At 43.4% G+C, this 16824-nt stretch overlaps 1 protein-coding gene across 1 annotated transcript; it reads left to right on the top strand.

The window, feature by feature from the left end:
* Positions 1-15379: 15379 nt before the first annotated feature.
* On the top strand, positions 15380-16534 carry LOC125533186 (momilactone A synthase-like). The gene is made up of 2 exons (XM_048696932.1): positions 15380-15470; positions 15604-16534. The coding sequence occupies exons 1-2, from the start codon at positions 15430-15432 to the stop codon at positions 16382-16384; spliced, it is 822 nt and encodes a 273-aa protein (XP_048552889.1). The 5' UTR covers positions 15380-15429; the 3' UTR covers positions 16385-16534.
* The last annotated feature ends 290 nt before the right edge of the window (positions 16535-16824 follow it).

Consider the following 16824-nt stretch of genomic DNA (forward strand, 5'->3'; position numbering starts at 1 on the left):
GAATCCACTATTTCGGAAGAGGTTTCAATTGATTATGAGAACAAAGTTGCTATCTATGATGATTATTGTGATGACATGTATGCTATAAAAAGTAATGATATCCATGAAACATGTCATCATGATTTTAATTTTTAATTGGATTATGCCTCCCATGATATTTATTTTGTTGAATTTGCTAACACTATTATGAATGAGAAGAATTTTGATTATGTGGTGAGTAGTAAAATTTCTATGCTTGTGGATCATGAAAAGAACGATTTATGTGATAGTTATATTATGGAATTCATTCCTGATGCTACTGACAATTATTATGAGAGAGGAACATGTGCTTTTACATATCTCAATAATATCAAGTTTCCTCTCTATGTGTTGAAAATCATGAAGTTTTGCTTGCTTTACCTTCCTATGCTAGTTGATTCTTGCTCCCACAAATTGTTTGCTCACAAAATCCCTATGCATAGGAAGTGGGTTAGACTTAAATGTGCTAGTCCTATACTTCATGATGCTCTATTTATATTTCAATTCTTATCTTTTATGTGAGCATCATTGAAATCATCATGCCTAGCTAGAAAGGCAATAAAAAAGCTCTTGTTAGGAGACAACCCAATATTTATACCTACTTTTTGTGTGTGTTAACATGATTAGGATATTGTATTAATTATGTTTTATAGATTTTGTTTCAATAAAGTGCCAAGTAAGACCTTTGGGATGGTCTATGGTGATAGTTGATTTGATCTTGCTGAAAAACATAAAATTTTATGCCCAATAAAATAATTTACGTTTCTTACAGGAGCGTGATAAAATATTGATTCTTATTTCACAAGATTGATATACAAATTTCTAGGTTGTCCTAAATTTTCAGAATTTTTGGAGTTACAGAAATATGCAAAGTTTCCAGATTACTACAGACTGTTCTGTTTTTGACAGATTCTGTTTTCATTGTGTTGTTTGCTTATTTTGATGAATCTATGGGTGGTATCTGTAGGATCAAAAGTATGTCTAGAGGGGGGTGATTAGACTACTTGACCAATTAAAAATCTATCATTTTCCCAATTTTAGTATTTGGCAGATTTTAGCTATCTTAGCACAAGTCAAGCAATCTTAACACAATTCAAGCAAGCATGCAAAGAGTCTATGAGCAACGGAGAGTAAAGCATGCAACTTGCAAGAATGTAAAGGAAATGATTTGGAGAATTCAAACGCAATTGGAGACACGGATGTTTTTGTCATGGTTCCGATAGGTGGTGCTATCGTACATCCACGTTGATGGAGACTTCAACCCACGGAGGGTAACGGTTACGCGAGTCCACGGAGGGCTCCACCCACGAAGGGTCCACGAAGAAGCAACCTTGTCTATCCCATCATGGCCATCGCCCAAAAAGGACTTGCCTCACTAGCAGTAGATCTTCACGAAGTAGGCGATCTCCTTGCCCTTACAAACTCCTTGGTTCAACTCAACAATCTTTGTCGGAGGCTCCCAAGTGATACCTAGCCAATCTAGGAGACACCACTCTCCAAGAAGTAACAAATGGTGTGTTGATGATGAAATCCTTGCTCTTGTTCTTCAAATGATAGTCTCCCCAACACTCAACTCTCTCTCACAGGATATGAATTTGGTGGAAAGAAGATTTGAGTGGAAAGCAACTTGGGGAAGGCTAGAGATCAAGATTCATATGGTGGGAATGGAATATCTTGGCCTCAACACATGAGTAGGTGGTTCTCTCTCAGAAAATGTGTATTGGAAGTGTAGGTATGTTCTGATGGGTCTCTCCCCGAATGAAGAGTGGGTGGAGGGGTATATATAGCCTCCACACAAAAACTAACCATTACACACAATCTACCAATCTCGGTGAGACCGAATTGAGAAACTCGGTCGGACCGATTTAGCAAACCTAGTGACCGTTAGGATTTTCGGTGGGACTGAGATGCAACTCAGTAGGACCGATATGGTTAGGGTTAGGGCATAACGTAATCTCGGTGTGACCGATTACACAAACTCGGTGGGACCGATTTTGGTAATAAACTAACCAGAGAGTTGTTCAGGTAAACTCGGTGGGACCGATCGCTCATTTTGGTGGGACCGAAATGTTACAAAAGGGAAACCGAGAGTTTACATTGCAATCTCGGTGGGACCGATCGCTCATCTCGGTAGGACCGAAACGTTACCAAGGGAAACAGAGAGATTACAACCCCATCTCGGTGTGACCGAGATCCCTATCGGTGAGACCAATTTGCCTAGGGTTTGTGGCAGTGGCTATGACATCTGAACTCGGTGGCGCCGGATAGAAAGAATCGGTGAGGCCGAGTTTGACTTTTGGTTTAGGTCATATGTGGATGTGGGAAGGTAGTTGAGGGTTTTGGAGCATATCACTAAGCACTATGAAGCAAGAACCTCATCAAACAACACCTCATCCCTCCTTGATAGTATTGGCTTTTCCTATAGACTCAATGTGATCTTGGATCACTAAAATATAAAATTTAGAGTCTTGAGCTTTGAGCTTGAGCCATTCTTTTTGTCCTTAGTATTTTGAGGGGTCCACTTTCCTCATCCATGCCATGCCATTCATTGAGCTTTTGCTGAAATATTAGTCTTGGAATAGCATTAGCTCAATGAGCTATATGTTGTTAGGAATTACCAAAACCACCTAGGGATAGTTGCACTTTCAATCTCCCCCTTTTTGGTAATTGATGACAACATATAGATCAAAGCTTCGACAAATGATAATAAGAGTGAAAAACATTGTCGCTTTGAGAAGTATGTGAAAAGCAAGAGCTCCCCCTAAATTTGTGCATAGTTTATGATTTTCTTTGGACTGCAAATGCACAGAGAATTAGGCTCATGGGTTACTCTTCCATGTCACATACATCTTGGTGGAGCGCTCAAAATGATAATAATTAAATACATGCACTCATCACCAAGCAAAGTGAATGATCATATAGGGATAAAATGATAATGTCATCCAACAAGCATTAATGTAGCATATGATCAAACACACATGATCATCCAAGTATCACACAGACAAAAAGTATCTCAAACAAGCAAAGCAAATAAAATTCAACCACCAAAGCAAGAGAGAATAAAAAGCAACGCTCTCTCGAAGCCTATGATTTATAAATTTTTCTCCCCCTCTGGCAACAAGTTACCAAAAAGTTCCTAGAAAATGCATAGCACTAAATCATCTCTCAGGCTTGGTCTTCAGGTGGTGGTGTCCGGATAACTCCAAGAATGAAGGCTTCAGTCGATGTAGATGGAGCTGATGGAGTAGGTGCTGGAGTTGGTGGCACTGAAGCTGTAGCTGGTGCAGATGAAGTGGCTCTGGTGTCTGTTACTGGCATTGCAGCTGACCTCTGATCTCTAGGCACTCTGGCAAATGCATCAGTGGTTGTCTTGCCCTCCCTCTCCTGCATATCATCCTGAAGTTGCTCCACAACAGACTGGATCTCAGTTACCTTCACATCCAAGTCATAGAACTTTTGCTCCACGATCCTTTCCAAGCTCTCCTGGTTTTGAGTCAGGGTGGCCAGTCCCTTCTCAATCCTCAGAGTGGAGGCAATCAAGTAGCCAAGCTGATCTTGCTTGCTCTTCAGAAGATACTGAGATGCTTCTTCAGTAGTTGGCATCCTTGCAGCCTTTTCAACCTTTTCCTTCTCCTTCTTGGCTTGTGCGTGCACAAAAGATGGTTCATTTTCATCCATCACCATAGTGTTGTCCTCAAGTTCTGGGTAGATGGGCAGGTGCTCCTTGTCCAGCAGATATGTGCCGGTGCCCATCTTGGAGTTAATCAGCTCCTGGATCTGTGGGGCATACCCACAACTCCTCTTCTGGTCAGCAGCTGTCCTCTTGATAGTTTCAACTATAAGACTCATGACCTTGAACTGTTGTGGAACATAAAAAATGTGTAGCAAGTTTATTGCATGGCCTCTGATCATCTTGTGATCTCCTGACTTTGGCAAGAGAGTGTGCATGAGGATCTAGTTGATAGTTGGCAAGCCTGACAGAAGGTAATGTACAGATCCAAACTTGTGTGTCTCAAGAGCAGCATCTGGGATCTCCTTGTACATGTGTGCCATGGTGTTGTGATCCTTCTTCTTGTTGGCATAGACATCCAAGTCATCTTCACTCTCTTTTGGGGCATTGATCAACTTCGCCCATTCAGCAACCGTTGTCTGGTACCTCGTACCTTCAGACATCCAGACAATCCTTCCATCTTGGTAGAAGTGAGTTGTGGAGTAGAACTGCATGATAAGCTCATCATTCCATTTTGTGGGCTTCTGAGCCACAAACTCATCAACTCCACAAGCCTTGAAACTGTCATACACACCTGGGTAATGTTCATCATTCTCCTTGATGTACTCCCAATCGACCCATCTCATGTCACATACTATTGGTTTCTTGTCAAGCAACACTGTCTCATAGAAATCCTGTTGTTCCTTTGTATGGAACCTGTAGTCCACAGCAGTCCTTCTCCTGGTGGCATATGGATCAGACTCTCTCCATAGCCTCAATCCCGAGTCCTTCCTGATCTTCATGTTTTCTGCTACAGGATGAGCATCATTATGATCTGGAATTTTTGGCTTCAACTTCCTCAAGACATGTGACTCATCATCTTCTTCTTCCATTTCAGCTTCAAGCACTGGGGCCTTGTTCTTCTCCTCGGCAGGGATGTTCCTGGTGCTCCTCTTTGGTTTTGGCTTTGGAGCTGGAGCAGTAGCCTTAGGAGCAGTCTTAGGCTTAGATGGAACAGCCCCTGCCCTGATGGCATCACCCATAAGCTTCTGATGTTTGGGTGCTGGTGCAACATCTTCTTCCTCTTCCTCTTCCTCTTCAGAATCTCTCATGATTGAAGATCTCCCAAGCACTCTAGCAGTGCTCTTCTTGACCCTCTCTTTCCTCTTCTTCCCTTCTGCAGCAGCTTCTTTGGATTCAGATTCCAAATGTACTTGAGTAGAGGCTCTGGATTTAGACATGGGAATTCTCTTTGCAGGAACCTTTTGCTTCATGCCTGGCTTGGTGGCAGCAGCAATGCTATATTCCTTCTTAACCACTTTCTTCTTCGAAGTGGCCTCATCCTCAACTGCCACATAGTCTTCATCCTCAGATTCAGAAGTTTTCTTCTTTCTGGCCCTGGTGGCAGCTTTGGGTAAGTTGCTTGGGGTGCTCCTGCTACCATCATCTGAGCTGCTAGAGGGACTAGTGCCCTCACTCAAGTGAACCTGCTCCTCTGACTTGTTCTGGCTGTCACTCTGATCAGACATATTACAAACACTGATAGCAGACCCTGTGAATAGATATAGATGAGATAGAGTGGATGAGCATCACAAAATGTAGAGGTTTTGCAAAAGAATGAGTCAAAAACTTAGTTTTAGTTTTCCACAGAAAGCATTTCGGATCAACCGATTTGTAAACTAGGTGATACCGAAGCAGCTGTTGGAACCTAAACTAGTGAACTCGGTCAGACCGAGTCACAGTTCGGTGGCACCGAGACTGCTAGGGTATCACAAAGTCCTGAACTCGGTCACACCGATTTGCAATTCTCGGTCAGACTGAGAATCACATGTGCAATGGCCTGAGCCGAATCGGTGGTACCGAGTTCCACAACTCGGTGGGTCCGAGATGGTTTCGGCGGAAACCTAACCCTAAATTCTCAATTCACGACTAAACTACGGAGTGTTTTCGATGGATAGAATGATCTCAATCGTGGCAAGATACATGGCGAACACAATGTGCTAGGAATCATATAAGGATAGCACAGTGATCGAGTTCATACCCTAGTTCGGCGATGAACTCGCTACGGCGGCAACGGCGGGGATGATTCCCGTTGACGGCGGCGGAGACCAGCGGCAGGAGGCAACTGGCGACGAGGAGGACGATCCGGAAACCCTGGAGGCAGAGCGGGCTAAGCGCGAGCGAAAGGGTTCGGAGAAAATTTCCAAAATTTTGCCCGTGGGTATAGCCCAACCCTGTCGGTGTGACCGAGTGGAACAACTCGGTGGCACCGAGATGCATAACTGCAAGCAGTTACTGAAACTCGGTGTGACCAAAAAGTTCAAATCGGTTGCACCGAGATTGAAAACCTAGATCGACTTAGTGATCTCGGTATGACCGAAATGGGTGAATCGGTCAGACTGAAACGCACAAAAAGTTTTGGAAGTTTAAGTCTATGACAAATCGGGGACTCCGAGTGCTCCTCACACAGAGTGGTTCGAATCTGACTTGATCAAATTTTGTGATGTAGCATGAATAGAGTTTGAGAAGAGAAAAGCATGGATAGCTAGAGAAGGTTCTTAGGCATTCTTGTCCATCCACTTGGCCAAAAGAAAAGGAACCCAATCAATCAAAAGAACAAGTGGATGTCCTCGAATGAATAAATTATGAAACCAACATGCTCACACAATAAAATGACAAATGAAATATGTGGCAAAGCATGCACAAACAGTTCTAGCATCTATCAAGCAATTGGCGATGACTAGGTCATCTATATATGAGTATATTGACTTAGGAGTCAAATGAGAACATTTGATCATAGGTCATACTCATCGTTTAAGCACAAGTGGGGTTACCACTTTTACATAAAGCGTTGTTGTGCTCACACCATTAGAGTTGCTTTAACTCAATTGTTAGAGTAAAGCTCCCCCTAGATGTGAGATCCCCCCTAAGAGGGATGAACTAACCTTGGGTTTTGTCGATGATGACTTCATTTAGATGTTGAAGATGTGGATGCTCAATGTTGATGTAGATCCTTTGGAGCTATCCTTTGGAGTGAGTTGCACTTTCAATACCTACACGGGTTAGTCCCACAAGGAACAAACAAGGATATCCATAGACATAGAGTGATGCACACACAAGATGATGTCTATGAAAGCTTTAGGTTACCTTGTCCGTTGTCTTACCAACAAGAGGGTTTGTGACTCCTTGAACTAGTGCAAGATGTGGAAGTTGATTGCACTTGTTCTTGCCAAAATGATAAGAGTGAAGTATGTTGGCGGAGTCACCCTCAAGAACTCTCTAGTTCTTCTTCTTCGGGATCCACACCATCTTGATGGGAATCCTCGGAGTTGTAGTTGTACTTGATGAAGTGGAACTTGATGTAGTCTTGGGAACCCACTTGACCAAGGCCTTAGAAGCTTCTTCAAATGCATCAATTTCCTCTTGAAGCTTGTCCTTGCCTTTTTGCTTGTGGTCTTGTGGTGGAAGATCATCTTGAGGTTGTGTCCCTTTGGAAGAAGTAGGATCATACTTCTCTTGTTGAGGAACAAACTTTGTCTTGGGGTATTGATCTTCTTCCCACTCAACTCCATTGGCATTGAACTTTCATTCAAAACCAATACCTTGATTCTTCCGGTGCCTTCCTTGCTTGCGTACAATTTCCTCGAATTGCTTACTCCCGGCAAGGCTCTTGTAAACACCTTTCTCTATAATTCCCTTCAATAAGCTATTTTCTTGCTCAAGTGTATCTTGGCTAAGAGAATCATTAGTGGAATCAAGAGAACTACTAGAAGCAACAATATTTGATTTAGCATGATTATTGTTACTACTAGAAGGAGAATCCTTCTTGTTCTTGTTACTAGACTTGACTTGAGGCATGTAAGTGGATAAGAGTAAACGCTTGGCAATGTAAGAAGAACTTTTCTTGCGAAGATCATCATTGATTGCCTTTAAGAACTCATGCTCTTGCTCAAGGTTGAGCTTTTCAAAACGTAATTTCTCATGAGTCCTTAAAAGTTCTCGATGATCTCCTAAGATAGTTTCATGAGCTAACTTAAGAGTGTTTAGTTCTTTAGTTAGAGACTCAATCTTATCCTTATCATTGTCATTCGTTTCATCATAGTATTCATCACTATAGTTGTCAACAAGTAAATCATCATCACCTAACAAGTCATCTTCATCACTATTGAAATCAACATACTCGGGGTGTGATACCTTTGGAGCTTTATCCATGAAGCATATTCCAATTCCTTCATTTGGTGAATCAAATATGTCGTAGGAGTTGGTTGACACAAGTGCTAGACCGGCAACACCTTCATCTTGAGTATATTCGGAGTCGGAGTGATAGCTTCTCTCGGAGTCATTGTCAGAGTCGGAGCCGGATACCCATTCACCAACATGAGCTTGATGTCTTCGTTTTGTGTAGCTCCTTGATGACTTGTCCTTCCTTTATGAATCCTTGCTTCTCCGAGAGGGTCTTCGTTCATATCGATCATCCCTACTCCTTCTCTCCCTTGATGGTGATTCTTCTCTTCTACTTCTTCTTTTGGGAGAATCTTATTTTCTCTTGTGGGGAGTCGTACACTCATTGGAGTAGTGTCCGGGTCTTCCACAATTGTAGCAGTTTCGCTCTCGACTAGAAGATCTTTTGTCATTGTAGGACCTTGACTTGGAACTTCTCTCTTTGCTTCTATTCTTGTAGAACTTGTTGAAGTTCTTCACCATTAGGCTCAATTCTTCATTGAAGGTTTGTTTCTCACTTGATGATGTGTGGAGCTTCACATGAGGCTTTGTAAGCACCACTTGACTTGTTATGGAGCTCCTCCTTATCCTTGAGTGACATCTCATGAGCAAGAATTCTTCCAATGACTTCCGTTGGTTTGAGATCTTTGTAATTTGGCATCATTTGGATCAATGTGCATACAGTATCGTATTTTCCATCCAAGGCTCTTAGGATCTTCTTGATGAGGAATTTGTCGGTCATCTCTTCACTTCCTAAGCCGCCAATCTCATTTGTGATAAGAGCAAGCCTAGAATACATCTCAGCGACACCTTCACCATCCTTCATTTTGAACTTGTCAAGTTGACTTTGAAGCACATCCAACTTGGATTCCTTGAGGGAGTCGATACCTTCATGCATATCAATCAAAGTATCCCAAATTTCCTTTGCATTCTCAAGACGGCTGATTTTGTTGAATTCTTTGGGGCACAATCCGTTGAAGAGGATATCCCAAGCTTGAGCATTGTATTGTAGCATCTTCAACTCTTCCGCGGTAGCTTCACGATTCGGTTCTCTCCCATCAAAGAATTCACCTTGCAAGCCAACACACACAATAGCCCAAACGGCGGGGTTATGTCCAAGAATGTGCATTTTCATCTTATGCTTCCAACTAGCAAAATTAGTACCATCAAAGTAAGGACCTCTACGGTGATAATTTCCCTCGCTAGACGCCATACTCTCCTAGGTTGTGAAACCAAGGCTATGACCACCAAAAGCTATGGAAATCAAAGCAAATGGAGACCAAAGCTCTGATACCACTTGTAGGATCAAAAGTATGTCTAGAGGGGGGTGATTATACTACTTGACCAATTAAAAATCTATCCTTTTCCCAATTTTAGTCTTTGGCAGATTTTAGCTATCTTAGCACAAGTCAAGCAATCTTAACACAATTCAAGCAAGCATGCAAAGAGTCTATGAGCAGCGGAAAGTAAAGCATGCAACTTGCAAGAATGTAAAGGAAAGGGTTTGGAGAATTCAAACGCAATTGGAGACACGGATGTTTTTGTCATGGTTCTGATAGGTGGTGCTATCGTACATCCACGTTGATGGAGACTTCAACCCACGGAGGGTAACGGTTGCGCGATTCCACGAAGGGCTCCGCCCACGAAGGGTCCACGAAGAAGCAACCTTGTCTATCCCATCATGGCCATCGCCCACGAAGGACTTGCCTCACTAGAGGTAGATCTTCACGAAGTAGGCGATCTCCTTGCCCTTACAAACTCCTTGGTTCAACTCAACAATCTTTGTCGGAGGCTCCCAAGTGATACCTAGCCAATCTAGGAGACACCACTCTCCAAGAAGTAACAAATGGTGTGTTGATGATGAAATCCTTGCTCTTGTTCTTCAAATGATAGTCTCCCCAACACTCAAATCTCTCTCACAGGATATGAATTTGGTGGAAAGAAGATTTGAGTGGAAAGAAACTTGGGGAAGGCTAGAGATCAAGATTCATATGGTGGGAATGGAATATCTTGGCCCCAACACATGAGTAGGTGGTTCTCTCTCAGAAAATGTGTATTGGAAGTGTAGGTATGTTCTGATGGCTCTCTCCCCGAATGAAGAGTGGGTGGAGGGGTATATATAGCCTCCACACAAAAACTAACCGTTACACACAATCTACCAATCTCGGTGAGACCGAATTGAGAAACTCGGTCGGACCGATTTAGCAAACCTAGTGACCGTTAGGATTTTCGGTGGGACTGAGATGCAACTCGGTAGGACCGATATGGTTACGGTTAGGGAATAACGTAATCTCGGTGTGACCGATTACACAAACTCGGTGGGACCGATTTTGGTAATAAACTAACCAGAGAGTTGGTCAGGTAAACTCGGTGGGACCGATCGCTCATTTCGGTGGGACCGAAATGTTACAAAAGGGAAATAGAGAGTTTACATTGCAATCTCGGTGGGACCGATCGCTCATCTCGGTAGGACCGAAACGTTACAAAGGGAAACAGAGAGATTACAACCCCATCTCGGTGTGACCGAGATCCCTATCGGTGAGACCGATTTGCCTAGGGTTTGTGGCAGTGGCTATGACATCTGAACTCGGTGGCGCCGGATAGAAAGAATCGGTGGGGCCGAGTTTTACATTTAGTTTAGGTCATATGTGGATGTGGGAAGGTAGTTGAGGGTTTTGGAGCATATCACTAAGCACTATTAAGCAAGAACCTCATCAAACAACACCTCATCCCTCCTTGATAGTATTGGCTTTTTCTATAGACTCAATGTGATCTTGGATCACTAAAATATAAAATGTAGAGTCTTGAGCTTTGAGCTTGAGCCAATCTTTTTGTCCTTAGTATTTTGAGGGGTCCACTTTCCTCATCCATGCCATGCCATTCATTGAGCTTTTCCTGAAATATTAATCTTGGAATAGCATTAGCTCAATGAGCTATATGTTGTTAGGAATTACCAAAACCACCTAGGGATAGTTGCACTTTCAGTATCGGAGGGTATGAACCATGGAAAAGTTAGAATACAGTAAATATAACACCAATATAAATTTAGAATGAATTCACAACAGTACCTAAGTGGTGATTTGCTTTAGGGTTAATTTGATAAATGCCACTGCAATTAAGGCAATTCCGAGAAATGCCAGTGCAATTTCCAAACTTCGAAAAATGCCAGTGCAATTTTTGCAAACTTTGAAAAACGCCACTGCAGACTTTGAAAAATGCCATTGGAAATGGCATGAAATGGCATTTTTCAAAGTTTGGAAATTGCTGTGGCATTTCTCGGAATCCCCAAAATTGGAGTGGCATTTATCAAATTAACCCTTTGCTTTATTATACTAACTGAGCTTACGAGTTTTCTGTTGAGTTTTGTGTTGTGAAGTTTTCAAGTTTTGGTTGAAGTTTCGATGGACTACGGAATAAGGAGTAGCTAGAGCCTAAGCTTGGGGGTGCAAAAGGCACCCCAAGGTAATATTCAAGGACAACCAGACATCTAAGCTTGGGGATGCCCCGGATGGAATCCCCTCTTTCGTCTTCGTTCATCGGTAAAATTACTTGAGGCTATATTTTTATTCAACACATGATATGCGTTTTGCTTGGAGCGTCATTTTCTTTTGTTGAGATTTGCTTGCTGCTATTTATAATAATGTTTTACAGCTTTTAGTTCAATGAAAAGGTCAAGTATAACCTTTACCATGCTTATTTTTCAAGCCTTATATGTTGCTGTTGGAACGAGGTCTAGGTGGGGAGACCTTTATTCCATCTTCAGGGAGCCGCCCCAGTCTCATCTTTCTGACAAGGACACAAACCCTAACAAAATTGAAAGAAACGACTAAACACGGAGCCCTCCCACCGGCCCTTGCCGAGATCCACCGTGCCATCATGGCCCTAGGACCACCGGAGAGGAGCGGATCTGCGGCGGCACCGACGGGAGGCAGAAACCCTAGCTCTTTTTGTGGAGGAGGAGGCAGCAGCTAGCAAGGCGCGTGAGTTCTCCTCTATACTTTTCCGTGGCTAATTTGGACATTTTTATGTGCAGTTCATCTTCTGCTTCAAGTCAATTTTTGTAGTATTCCGCTCGTTGCATATTCTTTTATCCATAACTGATATGCTACAATACCGCAGCAACCGTTGGCAAGAGCGGGAAGGAGGGCAAGAGGCGACATGGGCGGGGTGTGTGTGTGTGTGGAAACAGAGGAGATGGATCTGAGGAGTCTTGAGCCGTGCTTATTGGGTTAAGGATGTGTGATATTTTTCTCTCCCGTTAAAACGCACGGGCTCTTTTGCTAGTAATAATAAAGAGTTGTTACCTCTTGTGGTACATCATGAAAATTGCCCCGAAAGTTGAAAAATATTACCCACTAATGCCACCTATAAGGGATAAAAAAATGTTTCACACGGGGGAATCCCCCGCCTGGGCCGGCCCATGCAGTAGGGGCCTCCTATACTGCGCTCTGCACGCTGGGAGAAGATGCAGAGTGCTCGTTTTGGCCGGCCCATGTCCGGGTTGCCTGTTTTTTAAATTTTGTTAATTATTTTTCATTTTACTTTCCTTTTATGTATTTTTTGCTACTTTAAATAATCTGGGACTTCAAATAATTTCTGATATTTGAAAAATGAGAATTTCAAAATAAATATTTTATAAATCATAAAATGTTTGTGGATTCACAAAATATTCATGATTTTTTCTAAAATGTTTCTTATCCACAAAATGTTTGAAATTTGGAAAACAAATGTTCAGGAAATCAAAAAATATTCATGATTTTTAAAAATTTCATGTATTAAAAAATGTTAATGAAACTGAACAAAAAATCGCCAATTCAAAAAATGTTTATGAATGAAATTGTTTCCTAATAATTCAAAAATTGTTCGTGACTTACAAAATAGTTTATTCATTAATAAAATGTTTGCTGATTCAAAAAATGATCATGCATTTCAAAAAATGTTCGTTAACTAAAAACATATTTGTTAAATCAAGAAAAATGTTCATGAATTTCCAAAATTGTCCCACCCAATTTCCAAAGCAATGTTCGTCCATTCTAGAAATGTTCGTCGATTCAAGAAAATTGTTAAAAAAATGTCACAATTTTTTTAAAAAAAATATTGCAACAAAGAGTATAATGTGTTCATGATTTTTTTGATGAAATTCCAATTTTGTTAAAGTGTTCATGAATTTGAATAATGTTCACGAGTTTAACAAAATTCATGATTTCACGAAATTGAGAATGACAGTGTATCTCGGTGATGCAGCAAAATGTGATCATGACAATTAAAGATTATATTTTCTTTTTGTTCCGTTGCAATGCACGGGCCCTTTTACTAGTATGTACGTACGGAAGTACTGTTCAAACGATGCTTGACGCATGAAAATCACACGGCAGTCGTGATGGACGGATGTGGCCGACTGAACGGACGGGATACATGGGCCATGTATCTTGTGTCGTGCGCAAATCGGCCGCAAAACATTGTCGGCGGAACCATCAGCGACCGGTACCTCAATTCTCAAAAAAAAAAAAAAAAACACAGCAGCCGGTGCCACTCGCATTGCCGGGCCAAATCCGGCGCCCGTATCTGCACCGGAGCCGCTCAGGTCTTCACATCCAAACCCACAAAACTGCCAACGAGCGCAGATCAATCTTCACCCTTATGAAGGATGGCAAGGCGCCCGGGGCTGTCGCTGTCAACCGGCTGATGTGGTGACGGTCAGTCGCATGTATCTCGATGTCCTAGTCAGTGTCACAGTGAAGCAGCTAACTTGCCGCCAAGAACTTTGACGGGCAGCCGGCGGCTGCCTGTATATGTCAACTGCGCATATGTAGCCGGACAGTTGGATTGCTCATTTTGAGTCACTCACAAACAATAAAAGTAGCTATCTAGACCCCTCAAAAAAAAATTAGCTATCTACACAGAGTAGCATGTACTCCCTCCATTCCACAATGTAGTGTTTTCTCTATCCCCGTGCTTCAACTTTGACCACAAATTTAACTATGAAGATCGATTGCGATGGGAGCAAAAATTACATCAGTGAATTCGTATTCGAAAGAAGTTTTCAATTATATAATTTTTTTTCTCCTGCCGCAGTTGGTCTCGTTGGTTAAATTTATGCTCAAAGTTGGACCTCGGAAAGCGCGGGCGCACTATATTTTGAAATGGAGGGAGTATATGTTATTAGTCTGTATTACTACCTAATTTGACCAACTTAATAAGAGACATGCATTCCAAAAAATATGTCATTAGAAACTTTAGATATTCTATTTTCTAATGATCTAATTTTTATGTTAAACAATTTATTTTATACTTCCTCCGTTCTTAAATATTTGTCTTTATAGAGATTTCAACAAGTGACTACATACGAAGCAAAGTGAGTGAATCTACACTCTAAAATATATCTATATATATCCTTATGTGTAGTCCATTTAAAATCTCTAAAAAGACAAATATTTAGGAACGGAGGGAGTATAAACTAAATTGACGACCTAGATACACGTGCAAGCCTTATAAACTGAGATGGAGGGAGTATTATGCAACACTTTATTTATTAGCTTGTGGATTCATCTTGTTTTGATATGTATGATGTTACTCATAATGCGAGTAAACTATGTTACTCAATTCATCTCTCTCATTAAATCATTGTCACATAAGTAAAATTATTGAGTTAGACCTTAGACTAACCATAGTGGGAGTAACTTCAGCAGTAACTTCAAGTCCAACTAAGCAAATTTGTCTATGTGGCAATGAGTTAATGAAGAGAACGGTAGTTCTAGTAACTTAGCTAATTACTGTAACATCACATGTCCCAATGCAGTATGAGTCTATAACATAATAAATGGAGCTTTGCATGATACCACACTTATGTTACTACCCACTATGAAGATAGTAACATAATCTAGGGATATGTGTATATTACTAGTGTATGTTACTCTCCATTGTGGCTAGTCTTATGTCACTGCCGAAATTACTTCTACTATGGTAAAGAAAAAAAAAGCTATGTACAACTGTAGGCCGACACGTACGTGGTGCGTAGCCTAATGGCCGTTTCCTCGCGCCCATCATCTTCCGCTGACCAGAAAAGTACGCACGCATAAGCCAATGCATGCGCATATACATATCCGGCCGGCCGGCCTCCAAACTCAGTCTTCCGGCGAACAAAAAGCAATGGTATAGAAACGCCCGGTGGATATTACAGGGAAAAACGACGGCGAGCGACTTATTCGGGATACTGGTCGGCGATCGTTGTCCGTGTTGCACGAGCCACTTCACAGTTCCGCTACGTCCAAGGCTCCCCGACACTTTCGGGAGGCGAATATCGAACCCTGGAGATGCCCGTTTAGTTTAGTGCTAAACTAAACACGTTTAATCAGTGGTGCGTCTCCACAAGCCTAGTACTATACCCTTAAAAAAAAAGCCTAGTACTATAAAACGAGTCACGAGGGCTTTGTGTCACCGCAGGGCAGTATACTAGTACAAGTTAATCAAGGTTAGCTCCCATGGCAAGCAGCTCTGATGTCGTTCCTGCCGCTGCAAGGAAGTACGAGACGTTGCCTACCTTTTCCAGTTTTTGTACCGTGTTGATACAATGATACTTGCTACGTATGCATGTAATTGGCGCACTTATGCCTTACGTGAAGGTGAGGGTTATTTTTCATGTGCGTACGTTGCAGGCTGGACGGCAAGGTGGCACTGATCACCGGCGGCGCGAGCGGCATCGGCGAGTGCACGGCGCGGCTGTTCGTGCAGCACGGGGCCAGCGTCGTCCTCGCCGACATCCAGGACGACCTCGGCGCGCGCCTCTGCGCGGAGCTCGGCCCGGCGGCCTCCAGCTACGTGCGGTGTGACGTCACCAAAGAGGAGGACGTCGCGGCGGCCGTCGATCACACCGTCGCCAGGTTCGGGAAGCTGGACATCATGTTCAACAACGCCGGCATCGGCGGCGCGGCGTGCCACAGCATCCGGGACAGCACCAAGGAGGACTTCGAGCGCGTGCTGGCCGTCAACCTCGTGGGGCCCTTCCTGGGTACCAAGCACGCGGCGCGGGTCATGGTGCCCGCGCGGCAAGGCTGCATCATCGGGACGTCGAGCCTGGCGTCGGCGGTGGGCGGCGTGGCGTCGCACGCGTACACGTGCGCCAAGCGCGCCCTGGTCGGGCTGACGGAGAACGCGGCGACGGAGCTTGGCCAGCATGGGATCCGCGTCAACTGCATCTCCCCGGCGGCGGCTGCCACGCCGCTGGCCACGGGCTACGTTAGGCTGGACGGCGAGGCGTTCGAGATGGCCATGGAGTCCTTTGCTAACCTCAAGGGCGTGGGACTGCGGGTCAAGGACATCGCCGCCGCGGTGCTCTTTCTCGCCTGCGATGACGCGCGCTACGTGAGCGGCCACAACCTGCTCATCGACGGCGGCATCTCCGTCTCAAACCTTACCTTCGGCATCTTCAAGGAGTAATGGAGAACGATCGATTTAAACTATGCATCCAAGGCTCGCCTCACATGGTGTGGTTGCTTAGCGGCTTAGCGCCGTACGTGCCATGTACTATTTATATCGCTTTACCGGGGAAAATATTACCTCCAACGTGATTTGCGAGGGCTTTACCTATGATTGAAATGGAATCACGATCATGCTAAGCGTCGGTCAGGTGAAAAGCGGATCGGATAGGCCGCTCCACAGCAGTTGAATCCGGCGGGCAACAGCCATCGATCTGTGCCGCGTTAGCCGCTCCGGAATTGACAACATCAATAATGTTGCTCCCGGACGTCGACCCGTTGGCCGGGCAGTTCCAGTAGCTACCAACCTGTCCGCGTTCGAGCCTCAACTCTGGTGCGCGGCGCTCGCGAAGTTTTTTCTATAAAAAAACCAACGCATGTTAACTCTTGGGTTGGTCTCAT

The sequence above is a fragment of the Triticum urartu genome, chromosome 1 (assembly GCF_003073215.2).
Source record: "Triticum urartu cultivar G1812 chromosome 1, Tu2.1, whole genome shotgun sequence".
Classification (NCBI taxonomy): Eukaryota; Viridiplantae; Streptophyta; class Magnoliopsida; order Poales; family Poaceae; genus Triticum; species Triticum urartu.